General features: G+C 43.0%; 2 protein-coding genes across 5 annotated transcripts; one reads left to right on the top strand and one right to left on the bottom strand.

The window, feature by feature from the left end:
- Positions 1-66: 66 nt before the first annotated feature.
- On the bottom strand, positions 67-5437 carry LOC110486793 (serine/threonine-protein kinase 19). Of its 4 annotated transcripts, none has more exons than XM_036941510.1 (8): positions 5414-5437; positions 4487-4577; positions 4080-4178; positions 3840-3985; positions 1413-1648; positions 958-1055; positions 727-874; positions 67-301 (listed from the first exon to the last, which is right to left on the bottom strand). In XM_036941510.1, exons 3-8 carry the CDS (start codon positions 4174-4176, stop codon positions 256-258), a joined length of 771 nt encoding a protein of 256 aa, XP_036797405.1. In that variant the 5' UTR covers positions 4177-4178; positions 4487-4577; positions 5414-5437; the 3' UTR covers positions 67-255. The 4 variants fall into 4 exon arrangements, with proteins under 4 accessions (XP_036797405.1, XP_036797404.1, XP_036797406.1 ...); XM_036941509.1 differs by lacking the exon at positions 5414-5437 and adding an exon at positions 4932-4948; XM_036941511.1 differs by lacking the exon at positions 5414-5437 and having other exon boundaries at positions 67-488; positions 4419-4574.
- Positions 4490-13521, top strand: LOC110486791 (decapping and exoribonuclease protein). Its single transcript, XM_021558610.2, has 7 exons — positions 4490-4622; positions 9637-10133; positions 10415-10641; positions 10884-11103; positions 11986-12121; positions 12277-12371; positions 12546-13521. The coding sequence occupies exons 2-7, from the start codon at positions 9643-9645 to the stop codon at positions 12694-12696; spliced, it is 1320 nt and encodes a 439-aa protein (XP_021414285.1). The 5' UTR covers positions 4490-4622; positions 9637-9642; the 3' UTR covers positions 12697-13521.
- The last annotated feature ends 1907 nt before the right edge of the window (positions 13522-15428 follow it).

Genomic DNA, 15428 nt, shown 5'->3' with positions numbered 1-15428 from the left:
CATAAGTATAGCTGGTTGTAGGGTCCACACGTTGCAATTGTCTTAAAACAAGGACAGTCAACAAGGAACCTTAAACGATTTACAAACCAGAAAAGGCTTTATTTTACACCATTGGCATTTCACCTATTTGGCAGAAAAACAAGGCAATAAATGATTAACCAGATTCGTTGGTGTAACATGGCCTCTCGTCATGTTCAGTTGCTTTAAGGGTTTCATCCATGAAACAGGTTGTTGTATCCATTCAGTCAGTTGGGTTCAGTAGTCCACACACCGTAACAATGTTCCTGAAGTTGTGGGTATACTAAAAAGAAAAGAGCTGGTAATGTGGGTACAACATGACCAATTGTATTAGATACACGTCAGTCGACAAGAATAGTTGATGGCTACGCCCAGGAGTCAAGTTCCAAGTTGTCACGTGCACAAGTACAGTAACATGCTTCACTTGCAAGCCCTTCCCAGTATTCAGTCAATATCAAAAGAGTACAACTCTGCCAGGAGAAAAAATAACATGTAAGCTGTATACAGGGTCAGTCCCAGACTTACAATGTTGCAGGGATACCTGATTAGTTGAGGTAGATATGTACATGTAGGCAGGGATTAGGAGAAAGTGACTGGTAGCAGGACAGATCATTATAGTAAACAATATGGCAGCAGCATAAGTGGTGTGTGTGTGTAATGATGTTCAGGGAAAACTCTTGGTCCTACTGACATGAAAACCAGTCTCACCATTCTACTAGCTCTGCACCAATGATGTCATGGATGTGGTACTTGATCTGGAATTTAACCTGTGAGTTGGTCTGCCTCTCCTCCAGTTCTGCCTTTAAGACTTCATTATATTTGGACTTCTTAACCATGCCCAGCACAGCTTTACGACCTGGGTCAGGGGGAGGAAGATAGTAAACAGTCAACACTCCATTAGCAAAGTAGTGCTAATTACTTCTTTGTTTGGTAGCTGACCCTGTATTAGGTACTTGGTGAATCTGCCAGAGTTGGGGATGGAGAGCCACCAGCTGCCAGCGTCCCTCACAGTCAGAACCCCCGACTTCACCAGTTGCCTGGGTGGGGGTGGGAAATAGCACAAGTTATTAGTGACTCATTTACAATGGAGCAAATGCATCCAAGCAGAGACTTTCAGATACATGAAAAGGATAAGATGCAGCATAGATGACCACCCTCTCAAACATTTAAAAAAAAATCTCACACACAGTGCCGGTTTCTTGGACAGAGATCAAGCCTAGACCAGGACTAAAAATCATGTATAATAGAGAATCTCCATTGACATAGCCTTTAAGTCCAGGACTAGGCTTAATCTGTGTCTGGGAAACAAGCTACAGTACAAACGCATTCAAACAAAGACTTTCAATACATGAAGAGACCAAGATTAATAAATAAAAAAGCAATTTCCCTCATACGTTATCTCTGAGTCTGTGAAGAGAAACTCCTTCAGCATTTTGTCTTTGTTGAAGCTCAGGTCATTGCAGGAGGGCAGCACTTTCTCCAGGAATTTATCCACTGTGCCCCGTGTCCCTCTCCCCTCCTCCCCAGCCAGGACTTTAGCCTTGTAGTCTGCAGCGAACACCAACCCAAAGGCCTCAGCATCAAAGCCCAGCTGGAACATCAACAGCTCCCCCTGTTCCCTCAAGTCACTCTAACAAAGAGATGATGAAAATGAAGATGTTGGACATTAACAGATGGATCAACCAAGGCAATGGTCTAAATTGACAACACAACTGGACCCTCTATTTCTGAAACTATCCGCCACCATTGTTGCAACCCCTATTACCAGCCTGTTCAACCTCTCTTTCATATCGTCTGAGATCCCCAAGGATTGGAAAGCTGCCGCAGTCATCCCCCTCTTCAAAGGGGGAGACACCCTGGACCCAAACTGTTACAGACCTATATCCATCCTGCCCTGCCTATCTAAGGTCTTCGAAAGCCAAGTCAACAAACAGGTCATTGACCATCTCGAATCCCACTGTACCTTCTCCGCTGTGCAATCTGGTTTCCGAGCCGGTCACGGGTGCACCTCAGCCACACTCAAGGTACTAAACGATATCATAACCGCCATCGATAAAAGACAGTACTGTGCAGCCGTCTTCATCGACCTTGCCAAGGCTTTCGACTCTGTCAATCACCATATTCTTATCGGCAGACTCAGTAGCCTCGGTTTTTCGGATGACTGCCTTGCCTGGTTCACCAATTACTTTGCAGACAGAGTTCAGTGTGTCAAATCGGAGGGCATGCTGTCCGGTCCTCTGGCAGTCTCTATGGGGGTGCCACAGGGTTCAATTCTCGGGCCGACTCTTTTCTCTGTATACATCAATGATGTTGCTCTTGCTGCAGGCGATTCCCTGATCCACCTCTACGCAGACGACACCATTCTATATACTTTCGGCCCGTCATTGGACACTGTGCTATCTAACCTCCAAACAAGCTTCAATGCCATACAACACTCCTTCCGTGGCCTCCGACTGCTCTTAAACGCTAGTAAAACCAAATGCATGCTTTTCAACCGATCGCTGCCTGCACCCGCATGCCCGCCTAGCATCACCACCCTGGATGGTTCCGACCTAGAATATGTGGACATCTATAAGTACCTAGGTGTCTGGCTAGACTGCAAACTCTCCTTCCAGACTCATATCAAACATCTCCAATCGAAAATCAAATCAAGAGTCGGCTTTCTATTCCGCAACAAAGCCTCCTTCACTCACGCCGCCAAGCTTACCCTAGTAAAACTGACTATCCTACCGATCCTCGACTTCGGCGATGTCATCTACAAAATGGCTTCCAACACTCTACTCAGCAAACTGGATGCAGTCTATCACAGTGCCATCCGTTTTGTCACTAAAGCACCTTATACCACCCACCACTGCGACTTGTATGCGCTAGTCGGCTGGCCCTCGCTACATATTCGTCGCCAGACCCACTGGCTCCAGGTCATCTACAAGTCCATGCTAGGTAAAGCTCCAACTTATCTCAGCTCACTGGTCACGATGGCAACACCCATCCGTAGCACGCGCTCCAGCAGGTGTATCTCACTGATCATCCCTAAAGCCAACACCTCATTTGGCCGCCTTTCGTTCCAGTACTCTGCTGCCTGTGACTGGAACGAATTGCAAAAATCGCTGAAGTTGGAGACTTTTATCTCCCTCACCAACTTCAAACATCTGCTATCTGAGCAGCTAACCGATCGCTGCAGCTGTACATAGTCTATTGGTAAATAGCCCACCCATTTTCACCTACCTCATCCCCATACTGTTTTTATTTATTTATTTTTCTGCTCTTTTGCACACCAATATCTCTACCAGTACATGACCATCTGATCATGTATCACTCCAGTGTTAATCTGCAAAATTGTAATTATTCGCCTACCTCATGCCTTTTGCACACATTGTATATAGACTCCCCCTTTGTTTTCTACTGTGTTATTGACTTGTTAATTGTTTACTCCATGTGTAACTCTGTGTTGTCTGCTCATACTGCTATGCTTTATCTTGGCCAGGTCGCAGTTGCAAATGAGAACTTGTTCTCAACTAGCCTACCTGGTTAAATAAAGGTGAAATAAAATAAAATAAAAATAAAACACATTTGAATATTTCTCCAGGACTAGTAGTGTTCTTCAAACCCAGTCCTGGAGACCAAAGTGTGGAGGTTTTTGTTAGTGCCCAGTACAGTGTCATCCGGGTTTGGCCGGTGTAGGCCGTCATTGTAAATAAGACTGTGTTCTTAACTGACTTGCCTAGTTAAATAAAAGTTAAATAAAAAATAAAAAAATAACACATTTGATTGAGACCACCAGGATTGAAGAACACTGCTCCAGCAATATTCATTGGGCTTACAAGCTGCCTGTCCACTTGGGTCCTATCATTGTGTATGCTGTAGAGTTGGTGTTTTAGGACAATTTGTGGAAGGGCGTCATTGAAGAGTTTGCGTGGGAATAATGTCATAAGGTCCTGCAGGGTGGCTTTGACGTCCAGTGGTCCCGCTGGGGAAAGAAAGGGACAAGAAAGGAGACGGACAACAAGTCAAACACTGACACATTTAGCTAGATAGCTACATTTAAGTTTGAGGAAAGGCACCTTCTCCATTGTTGACAGCTCCAAACTGCTTCTCATTGCCAACTCTTCGTTTGTTCACTTTAAACGTGTCTGATATAAGGGCCCGTTTTCGGTTCATAACTGAGAGGCATGAAAACATTAACAATTAACATTAACAATCGTTGTGGAGTGCTAACATTAGTGGCTAGCTACAGTAGCTAGTTGTTATTATGAAGACAGACAGCAGCATGCTAACGTTAAAATAAACGAGCTTCTAGCCATTTGTCTACTACGGTAAACTGTATAATAACGGTACTAATTACAAAATATTGGTTTGTTTTCCATAAGTATATTTACTAACAATAAAATGAATGTCCATACCTGACTTAAAGTAAGCATTGCTGTAGCAACTCTTGGTCAAACAAGATTTGCCAATCGTTTAAACATACCCCGGACAAAATGATTCTGTCAGAATGACAAGACAGCACCCGACTCCGAAACATACCGCCACCTATCCGTCAGGATCAACTGTTACACATCCTGCAAAACAGAAGTAACGTTAGCTAGCTAGCTAATAAGACGGTGGTGAGTAAATTCACATTTTGCAAAATGAGTTGCATCTGCTTTGCTTGATCAAAACATAGAAAGTAGCATGCATAACATAATGTATCATGCATGCAGTTTGTGTTGAAGGAAACCGCTACTAAGTTAATACCATTGTGCATTTACTGTTAGCTAGCTAACTAGCTCGCTAGACTGCTAGCCATGCATTTGCAATGCTGAAGTTACATTGACTGGAGGGTAGTGTATTTTTTTAAAAAAATGTTTTATCTGTTATTACGTCTGATGTAACATATTACAGTATTTATGTAATAACCAATACAGTGATATTACCTATCTAGTCCACATAACTACCTAATTTAGTTACGCGTGCTTTCAGCCAGTCATACGAGACAGCAGTGGCAGAAGCCGAAGGTTTGGGTCCGGTGTCTGTTATTGCTGCATACTGTATGTTAGTCGCTAGTTAGCTAGCCAGCCTACTTCTGTGGTTTGCATCCCAAAGGAGAGCGATGTCTAAACATTTTCTAGAAAGACTGCAGTCTCCATTAATAAATAGGAAGAAGCAATGTGATTGACCCATTCTGTCTCTCCATCTATCCATCCTGTTCTTCCAGATCAGTTAACGGTCCAATGCAGACATTATTTGTATTTTTTTAATTTAAAAAAGTCTCAATATCAAATCATTTCTGGGTAACAATCAAGTACATTACAGGGATTGTTTTGAATTCAAATCAAAAAGAAACTAAAATAGCTTATTACCAAAGAGCAATTTCTCAAACAAGAATTTTGCTAGGAGTGGGGAGGGGAAAACCAACCTCTTGGCAGAGATGTTTGGAACTTCTTCTTCTTCTGTGGGTTTTATGGCAGACTAGAACACCGAAAGGTGTTTTGCCGCCACCAACTGGATGGGTTGAAAACACCAAAACCATACATGACATCGAAAACTAACTTAATCCACCCAAATAAAAATAGTACATTGACAAAAACAAAACAAAACTTGGCCAGGCCAGGCACGACTCCAACACCATCATTAAGTTTGCTGATGACACAACGGTGCTAGGCCTGATCACCGACAACAACGAGACAGCCTATAGGGAGGAGGTCAGAGACCTGGCCGTGTGGTGACAGGACAACAATCTCTACCTCAACGTGATCAAGACAAAGGAGATGATTGTGGACTACAGGAGCAAGCACGCCCTCATTCTCATTGACGGGGCTGTAGTGGAGCAGGTTGAGAGCTTCAAGTTACTTGGTGACCACATCACCAACAAACTAACATGGTCCAAGCACACCAAGACAGTCGTGATGAGGGCACAACAAAACCTATTCCCCCTCAGGAGGCTGAAAATATTTGGCATGGGTTATCAGATCCTCAAAACGTTCTACTGCTGCACCATCGAGAGCATCACTGCCTGGTATGTCAACTGCTCGGCCTACGACCGCAAGGCACTACAGAGGGTAGTGCGAATGTCCCAGTACATCACTGGGGCCAAGATTCCTGCCATCCAGGACCTCTATACCAGGCGGTGTCAAAGGAAGGCCCAAAAAATTGTCTGACTCCAGCCACCCTAGTCATAGACCATTCTCTCTGCTACCGCACGGCAAGCGGTACCGGAGAGCCAAGTCTAGGTCCAAGAGGCTTCAAAACAGCTTTCACCCCCAAGCCATAAGACTCCTGAACAACTAATCAAATGGCTACCCAGACTATTTGCATCAGAGTCTCTGGTGGCACAGCTGGCGCTGCAGTACAGCGCCCTTAACCACTGCGCCACCCGGGAGGCCTTATTTCTTATTCTTATCCATATTTTTAAACTGCATTGTTGGTCGTCCTTCCTTCAAATCTCACTATCTCCCTTCACAGGCTCTAGGGCCTGAGAGGGTGGTACGGCTTGTGACAATACTCCATCCTCCGCTGAGAAATGTTTCAATCCCAGGAACCGCCCTGCCGCATCCACAATGATATCTATTTTCCTGGACTTTCTCTCCACCATGGCAGTACCATTAATCACCATAGCTATAAAGGCCACAAGTCCACCTTCTTAACCTTCTAAATATTTGGGTCCTGCTGGTGAAAGTCAACCGCTGCAACCTGCAGTGAAGGCCTATCCACCACCATGGCGACGAGCACCATTCAAACACTCAACCCTTTTAACAGCTGCTGCATATGAAATGCTCTGGACAGCCCTGACTTTGGCCACCTCATTCTCTTTCTTCCTTGTCGGGCATTCCAAAGACCTGGCTTCGTGGTTCCTACAACAATTGCAACATTTTCATCACTTTTAAAACACATAACATTATTTTTTTACACAACTTGGACATCTCGTCTTCTCCCTTCTGAAAACACTTGAAACATGTCCAAAAGCTTTACAGTGATCACACTGTATTGTTCTTGTGATAAATACTCTGACTCTGTAGTTTATATACCACAACTGCACTTGAGTAGGGAGAGACTCCACAAAAGAACAGATAGACTCTTCACCCTTTCATCATTCACCACACAATTCATCCGACGTGCATCGACTTCCGACGAGACGCCAGATATTACCCCTGTTCTAAGAGACACACACAACATGTCAAACTTATCAACTTGGGTGAGACGCAACACACGTTCCTTCTGATCAGCAGAAGTACAAAAAAATCTAAACAAGCCCGCCTCTCGTGATCATCACAGCCTTCACTTTACCCAGCACTCTCCACCAGTTCGGATATAGTCAGGTTCATAAATATTTGGGCATTGACCAAGTCATTTTCATTTTGGCTCTGTATGCCAACACAAAGGATTTGAAAGGAAAAGTGCAGACTTTCAGATTTAATTTGAGGGTATTTACATCCAAATCGTGTGAACAGTGTAGGAATTACAGCACTTTTATGTGGTCCCCCCCAATTTTAGGGGCTCAAAAGTAATTGGACAAACTAACAATAATAAATTAAATTGTGAGTTTTAATACTTGGTCGCAAATGACTGCCTGAAGTCTGGAACACATAGACATAACCAGATGCTGGGTTTCTTTCCTGGTGATGCTCTGCCAGGCCTTTACTGCAGCTATCTTCAGTTCCTGCTTGTTCTTGAGGCGTTTTGCCTTCAGCAAGTGAAATGCATGCTCAATTGGAATCAGGTCAGGTGATTGACTTGGCCATTGCAGAACATTCCACTTCTTTGCCTTAAAAAAGTATTTGGTTGCTTCTTCAGTATGCTTTGGGTCATTGTCCATCTGCACTGTGAAGCACCATCCAATGGTTTTGAGGCATTTGGCCGAATCTGAGCAGATAATATAGCCCTAAACACTTCAGAATTCATCCTGCTGCTTTTGTCAGCAGTCATATTATCAATAAATACAGGGGAACCAGTTCCATTGGCAGCCATACATGCCCACGCCATAACACTGCCTTCACCATGCTTCACAGATGAGGTGGTATGCTTCAAATCATGAGCAGTTCCTTCCCTTCTCCATGCTCTTCTCTTGCCATCATTCTGGTGCAAGTTGATTTTTTGTCTCATCTGTCCATAGGATGTTCCATAACTGTACAGGCTTTTTTAGATGTTGTTTGGCAAACTGTAATCTGGTCTTCCAGATGGTTTTACATCTTGTGGTAAACCATCTGTATTTACTCTGGTGTTCTCTTGATTGTTGACTCTGACACAGATATGCCTACCTCCTGGAGGGTGTTCTCTTGATTGTTGACTCTGACACAGATATGCCTACCTCCTGGAGGGTGTTCTCTTGATTGTTGACTCTGACACAGATATGCCTACCTCCTGGAGGGTGTTCTCTTGATTGTTGACTCTGACACAGATATGCCTACCTCCTGGAGGGTGTTCTCTTGATTGTTGACTCTGACACAGATATGCCTACCTCCTGGAGGGTGTTCTTGATCTGGCCAACTGTTGTGAAGGGTTTTTTCTTCACCAGGGAAATAATTATTCTGTCATCCACCACAGTTGTTTTCCGTAATTTTTCTGGCCTTTTGGTGTTCCTGAGCTCACCAGTGCGTTCTTTCTTTTTTAAAGAATGTACCAAATAGTTGATTCGGCCACACCTAATATTTTCGCTATCTCTCCGATGGGTTTGTTTTGATTTTTCAGCCTAAGGATGGCTTGCTTCACTGGCAGTGACAGCTCTTTGGACTTCATATTGAGGGTTAACAGCAATAGATTCCAAATGCAAATGACACTCTTGAAATAAACTCTAAACCTTTTATCTGCTTACTTGTAAATTAACTAATGAGGAAAAGCACACACCTTGCCATGGAACAACTGAGCAGCCAATTGTCCAATTACTTTTGGTCCTTTAAAAAGGGGGGGACCACATATAAAAAGTGCTGTAATTCCTACACCGTTCACCCGCTTTAGATGTAAATACCCTCAAATGAAAGCTCATATTCATTATTTAATTTAAACTCCACTATGCTGTGGTAGACAGCTAAAATAACAATAATACCTTGGTCAATGTCCAAATATTTATGGACTTGACTGTATCAAATGGATTCTTCAAGATTAGTAATCCGATCAGCTGCTCGTCATTAACAAACCGTACTCGTACAAGATACGAAGGGTCATTCTCAGCCCTATCTTGCTCCATTTTCCATTATTTTGGACTATATTCAAATTGTCCTTAATTCTACCGCCATTAGATTCCCAATCCACATCAGTGTGTCCGCTTCCGCCATCCTTCCTCCTGTCAGCAATCTAAGCCAACCTCTCTGTTTTTCTCCAGGTTTGGAACTCCCTTTTTTTATTGGTCTATTAGTTAATCTACACCAGGCAGGCTAAAACTCCATCCCACCTAAATTGACTGACATTTCAGGCAATTAAAACAGCTAAAAGGGCATTATCATTTTTTAATTTCACACACTTCAAAGTGTGGCAATATGTAAAAAAATATATTAAAAAAACACAGGAAAGTCACATTTGGACTGCTTTGGGCTTTTAATTAGGAGTAGTATACAAAAAGGAAAGATTGGAAGAGATTGAGTCAGACACTGACTATTAGATTGTTATTTGAATGATTATTAACTAGATATATTTGTCTCTTCCTAGATCACCATGGACCAACGCCACCAGTCCCACCACAGACCCCAACATCCAAACTCCAATCACCACGACAACCACCAGTCAACATTCAAGAGAGACATGGATGACAGTGGGAGAGGCCATTTCCAACACAAGCGCTTCAGACCTGGTCAGAACCATCACCCGGCTGGCCCTTCAACACCCCCATCTAGCCCCCCAACCCAGAGCCTGAGCATACAACGACAGCTGTACGAGAGAGACTTCCCCTTATACAAACAGCCTGTGGAGGTGGGACATTTCTCCCTGGACTCTGAGCGCAGGTTTTTCAATGATGCCCGGCAGCTGCGTTACTACGTGGAGCCGGAGAAGAGTTGTCCTAACTTCGACTTGAGGGACGGGTACAGGGGCCGCTTCGTCAAGAGGGACGACAGGGTGAAGGAGAAACTGGACCACATCCTCAGATGGATCCTGGCAAACAGGTCCAAGCTGCAGTCGAAGGACACAGCTGCTTCTTCTTCCCCATGGTAAGCACCACTAGTGTCAGTTTAAGAGATGTTATTTTGATTGATACATTATTCATCAGTAGCAACACCTTTCTGTCTAGTTATACAGATATAGGCCCACTAATTGTCAGTCATCAAGGCCATAAACATTTCAGAATGGGATCAGTTGTGATGGACACAATATTCAATATACACACACACAATATCCTCAGTCAATTCTGTGATTCCTAGTCACAAGGAATGACTGTGTGTTCCTGTGTGTTATGACAGACATGTATTATTTGATCAACCTCTCCTACCAGTGCATTAGGTGTAGACATTGTGACATGGCGCGGCCACCTAACCAAGCTGTTGACCACGCCTTATGAGACCCGGGAGGGCTGGCTGCTGGCTGTGACCAGGATGGGGGGGACACTGTACATCAGTGAGGTGGAGACGGAGGCTGCACGCCGGGACCGGGAGAACCGCACTGAGAGGCACGAGGAGATGATGTACTGGGGATACAAATTTGAACAGTACACCTGTGCAGGTAGAGGATCGCTTCTTGTATTCCTCTTTTGCTGTACGCACTGAGTTGTTACAGTACCTTGCAAAAGTATTTATCCCCCTCTGCATTTTTCCTATTTTGTTGCATTACAACCTGTAATTTAAATGGATTTTTATTTGGATTTCATGTAATGGACATACACAAAATAGTCAAAATTGGTGAATTGTAATGAATGAATGAATGAATGAATGAATTGTTTTGAAATGTCTGTAACCTTCTTTCAGATGATGCCCAGAGTCTTCCAGATCCAGGTGGGGTTGTAAACACCAACGAGGCCTTCTGCACTGTAGTCCAGACCCGGCTAGCCGAGCACAGACTGCTGTTCTCTGGCGAGGTGGACTGTCGGGACAAAGACCCCAAGGCCCCGTCTCCTCCAGCCAACTACATCGAGATGAAGACCTCACTGGAAATCTCCACCCCCAAACAACGCAGCAACTTCCACAGGTAAACTATCCACAGATACGCTCTGCACTAGCCCCCTATTATGGAGACGGATTGGACATCTGCATATCCAAATCTTATATCTCTGGATATCTGCAGTTGGGCAATTCCATGTTAACGGAATTTGCTGAGACTCACATTTTTCTTTAAACTGTATGCCAAACAAAAGCCATTGATTTCAAAGTTTAACAATCCATACAACTCTATGCACACTGACTATGTTGAACAATTTACACAATAAAAAAAAACATTTAAAAGTTTAACAATCCATACAACTCTATGCACACTGACTATGTTGAACAATTTACACAATAAAAAAAAACATTTAAAAGTTTAACAATCCATACAACTCTATGCACACTGACTATGTTGAACAATTTACACAATAAAAAAAAACATTTAAAAGTTTAACAATCCATACAACTCTATGCACACTGACTATGTTGAACAATTTACACAATAAAAAAAAACATTTACTTGAAAAATTGTGCAGGTGCAAAGTTTGGTAACAGAATTACGGTAAAATCTCCTTCAGTTTTATTCTGTTACCAAACTTTATATCTGCACAGTTCTTCCTGTATTTGTAAAATTCTCAGTGTAAATTGTTAAAATTAGTCTCTGTGCATAGAGTTGTATGGTTTGTTAAACTTTTAAATGTTTTTTGTTAGACATACATTTTAAAGTGAAAAATCTGAGTCTCAGCGTAATTCCATTACCATGGAATTGCCCAGTAACCAGTTCTGTTGTCACTGTCTGGTAAAGACACATTTTGCTGATGAATATACACAGAATGAAACTGGAACCAAGGCTAGCTCCTCACATCTTCAGTTTGAACATTTTCCCAAGAGAGTTAAAATGTTTCTCTTGTGTATGTTCTCCTTCCAGGTTTAAACTACTAAAGTGGTGGGCCCAGTCCTTTCTTCCTGGGGTACCGCGAATCGTAGCTGGTTTCCGTGATCATGACGGAGTGGTTGTGTCTGTGGAGACTTACCACATCTCCAAGATATCTCAGCTTATCAAGGTACGATTACAGTTGTATTTTCTTCTGAAAAAGAACATACACATTTTTCTACCAGAAACCCAGTAGGTCTGTGTAATATAGGATGCCTATTTTGTGAGTTTAAAAACAATGTGCGTGCTTGTTTGTCCTAAGAGGTTGTCTCTTCTCTCATACAGAATGAAACCAACTGCTGGAAGCCAACTGTCTGCATGAACTTCTGCTGTGAATTCCTGTCCTTCGTGAAGAGTGTGGTCACAGAAGACGATCCAAGGTGATGCTTGATATGGTTAAGATTCTTTTAAAGTACTTATTTTATTACAGTGCTCATAACCTTTACTTTCTGCTACCATTAAAAAAAGCTTAAGAGAACTTGCTATTGCATACAGTCAAGAGTTTCCCTAGAAACATTCTGACTCTAGTTAACTATGTTATTTATTTCTGTCAGGTTGGTGCACCTGTTCTCATGGGATCCACACCGAGACGTCACCTACTCCATCCACAGAGACTCTCAGTACTCCTTCCTACCAGACTGGTACGTCAGGGAGATGACCAGTTCAACCAGTCGTGAGACACACCACCACCCACCTCAGACCTGACTCAGAACAAACCTGACAATGGTCCGTATTGACAAAGCAGCTCAGAGTAAGACTGCTGATCTAGAATAAGGTCCCTCATCCTATTCATTCTGATTTAGTAGGCAAAACGGAGCCTAGATCAGCACTCCTACTTTGATATGCTTTATGCGTACAGGCCAAGGTTTTCACCTTATACCAGTATGGACTTGAAGCAATACTTTAACGCTGAAACCTGTTATTTGATAATGAAGTAGAAACACACCAAGCGCCCTGAAGGAGTAGGCGGGTTCTGACGGGTCGGTTTTTGACGATAAAGAAAGTTATTTTATTCAACTTCCATTTTCCTCCCAGAGTGGCTGAGTTATATAGTGTGGATCAGCATGGACTTTAGCATTCACAAACCAGCTTTTGGGACTTTCTCACAAAATGGTGTGCAGGTTCACAGAAGACATATCTTTCCTAATGGTTTGTGGTGTCTTTTTTTATGTGAAGTATTTACATTCTTCAGCTCATCTCTGATTTGTATTTTTTTTTTACATTTTATTACAAAATTCTGTGATCTGAATGTAACAGTTGCGGTTTGAAGTGTCTGCTCTGAAACTGTCGAACAATAGTAGCATAACAAGATTTAATTTCCCAATCAAACCTTTTTATTATTAACCCCATGGGCATATCGATCACTTATCATGTTCTTTTCTGAAGTACATGAATTAAAATATGCCACAAAAAAACTAAACTTAAGAACATCAATATTGCATAAGCAGTTTTAACCAAAGTGTTGATGGAAACTGTCCAGTGTCAGAATGCATTGTCCTTTGTCCTATAATAAATGACACCTTCATTGAATGACGCATTGACAATGTCGCAGATGGTAGAAAACATCCCAGGTAAAAGTCTGATTCTACAATGCAGTTGTGCTGAATGGAATTAACTAAAAAAGACACTATTTGCTCTGTAAAGATGTTAATCTGTCATAGCTTTCATTTATTTCAATGCAATTTACAGAATTATTATTCATTTAAAACCTGCAGGATGCATACTAGTCCCAGAGTTCTCCATGAATTCCAAGGCACATCTTGTCATGTCCTACTGTACGTCCTTAATCATTCCTCAAGTCAGAAGTGGAAATAGACTGTTATAACCACATACAGTGCATTCTGAAATGACTCAGACCCCTTGAATTTTTCCACAGTTTGTTACGTTACAGCTTTGTTCTAAAATTGATTCAATCCCCCCCCCCCCCTCAAGCTACACACAAAACCCCACAATGACAAAGCAAAAACAGGTTTAGAAATGTTTGCAAATGTATAACTAATAAAAAAATGTTACATTTACATAAGTATTCAGACCCTTTACTCAGTACATTGTTGAAGCGCCTTTGGCAGCGATTACAGCCTCAAGTCTTCTTGGGTATGATGCTACAAGCTTGGCACACCTGTATTTGGGGAGTTTCTCCCATTCTTCTCTGCAGATCCTCTCAAGCTTCGTCAGGTTGGATGGGGAGGGTTGCTGCACAGCTATTTTCAGGTCTCTCCAGAGATGTTTGTCCGGGCTCTGGCTGGGCCACTCGAGGACATTCAGAGACTTGTCTCAAAGCCACTCCTGCATTGTCTTGGCTGTGTGCTTATGGTCATTGTCCTGTTGGAATGTAAACCTTCTCCCCAGTCTGAGGTCCTGAGCAGGTTTTCATAAAATATCTCTCTGTACTTTGCTCCGTTCATCTTTCCCTTGATCCTGACTAGTCTCCCAATCCCTGCCACTGAAAAACATCCCCACAGCGTGATTCTGCCACCACCATGCTTCACCGTAGGGATGCCAGGTTTCCTCCAGACTGAACTCTTTGGCCTGAATGCCAAGTGTCACATCTTGGTTTCATCAGACCAGAGAATCTTGTTTCTCATGGTCTGAGAATCCTTTAGGTGCCTTCTGGCAAACTCCAAGCAGGCTGTGCCTTTTACTGAGGAGTGGCTACCATCTGGCCACTCTACCATAAAGGCCTGACTGGTGGAGTGCTGCAGAGATGGTTGTCCTTCTGGAAGGTTCTCCCATCTCCACAGAGGAAGTCTGGAGCTCTGTCAGAGTGAACATCGGGTTCTTGGTCACCTCCCTGACCAAGGCCCTTCTCCCCCGATTGCTCAGTTTGGCCGGAAAGCCAGCTCTAGGAATAATAATAATGATGATGATGGAGGCCACTGTGTTTTTGGGGACCTTCAATGCTGCAGACATTTTTTAGTACCCTTCACCAGATCTGTGCCTCGACACAATCCTGTCTCGGTGCTCTACGGACAATTCTTTCGACCTGATGGCTTGGTTTTTGCTGACATGCAATGTCAACTGTGGGACCTTAAACAGGTGTGTGCCTTTCCAAATTATGTCCAATCAATTGAATTTACCACAGGTGGACTCCAATCAAGTTGTAGAAACATCTCAAGGATGATCAATGGAAACAGGATGCACCTGAGCTCAATTCCGAGTCTCATAGCAAAGGGTCTGAATATTTATGTAAATAAGGTATGTTTTAATTTAATACATTTGCAGACACTTTTAAAAACCTGTTTTCGCTTTGTCATTATGGGGTATTGTGTGTAGGTTGAGGGGGAAAAAATTAATACATTTTAGAATAAGGCTCCTGATTGGCGCAGCGGTCTGAGGCACTGCATCTCAGTGCAAGAGGCGTCACTGCAGTCCCTGGTTCGAATCCAGGCTGCATCACATTCGGCCGCAATTGGGAGTCCCATAGGGTGGCGCACAAT

The sequence above is a fragment of the Oncorhynchus mykiss genome, chromosome 13, assembly GCF_013265735.2.
Source record: "Oncorhynchus mykiss isolate Arlee chromosome 13, USDA_OmykA_1.1, whole genome shotgun sequence".
Lineage (NCBI taxonomy): Eukaryota > Metazoa > Chordata > Actinopteri > Salmoniformes > Salmonidae > Oncorhynchus > Oncorhynchus mykiss.
The sequence above is the reverse complement of the archived record's forward strand: the minus strand, read 5'-3'. Positions and strand labels throughout refer to the sequence as shown.

What these genes read in the sequence shown, in the direction of transcription:
- LOC110486793 (XM_036941510.1), bottom strand. Translation starts at nt 4,176, where the DNA reads ATGAACCGAAAACGGGCCCTTATATCAGACACGTTTAAAGTGAACAAA. An exon ending in CACCAAGTACCTAATACAGG is followed by an intron (nt 875 to 957) that starts GTCAGCTACCAA and finishes CCCCTGACCCAG; the next exon opens with GTCGTAAAGCTGTGCTGGGC. An exon ending in GGTGCAGAGCTAGTAGAATG is followed by an intron (nt 302 to 726) that starts GTGAGACTGGTT and finishes TTTTCTTTTTAG; the next exon opens with TATACCCACAACTTCAGGAA.
- LOC110486791 (XM_021558610.2), top strand. Translation starts at nt 9,643, where the DNA reads ATGGACCAACGCCACCAGTCCCACCACAGACCCCAACATCCAAACTCC. An exon ending in GCTGCTTCTTCTTCCCCATG is followed by an intron (nt 10,134 to 10,414) that starts GTAAGCACCACT and finishes CTCTCCTACCAG; the next exon opens with TGCATTAGGTGTAGACATTG. An exon ending in GTCACAGAAGACGATCCAAG is followed by an intron (nt 12,372 to 12,545) that starts GTGATGCTTGAT and finishes TATTTCTGTCAG; the next exon opens with GTTGGTGCACCTGTTCTCAT.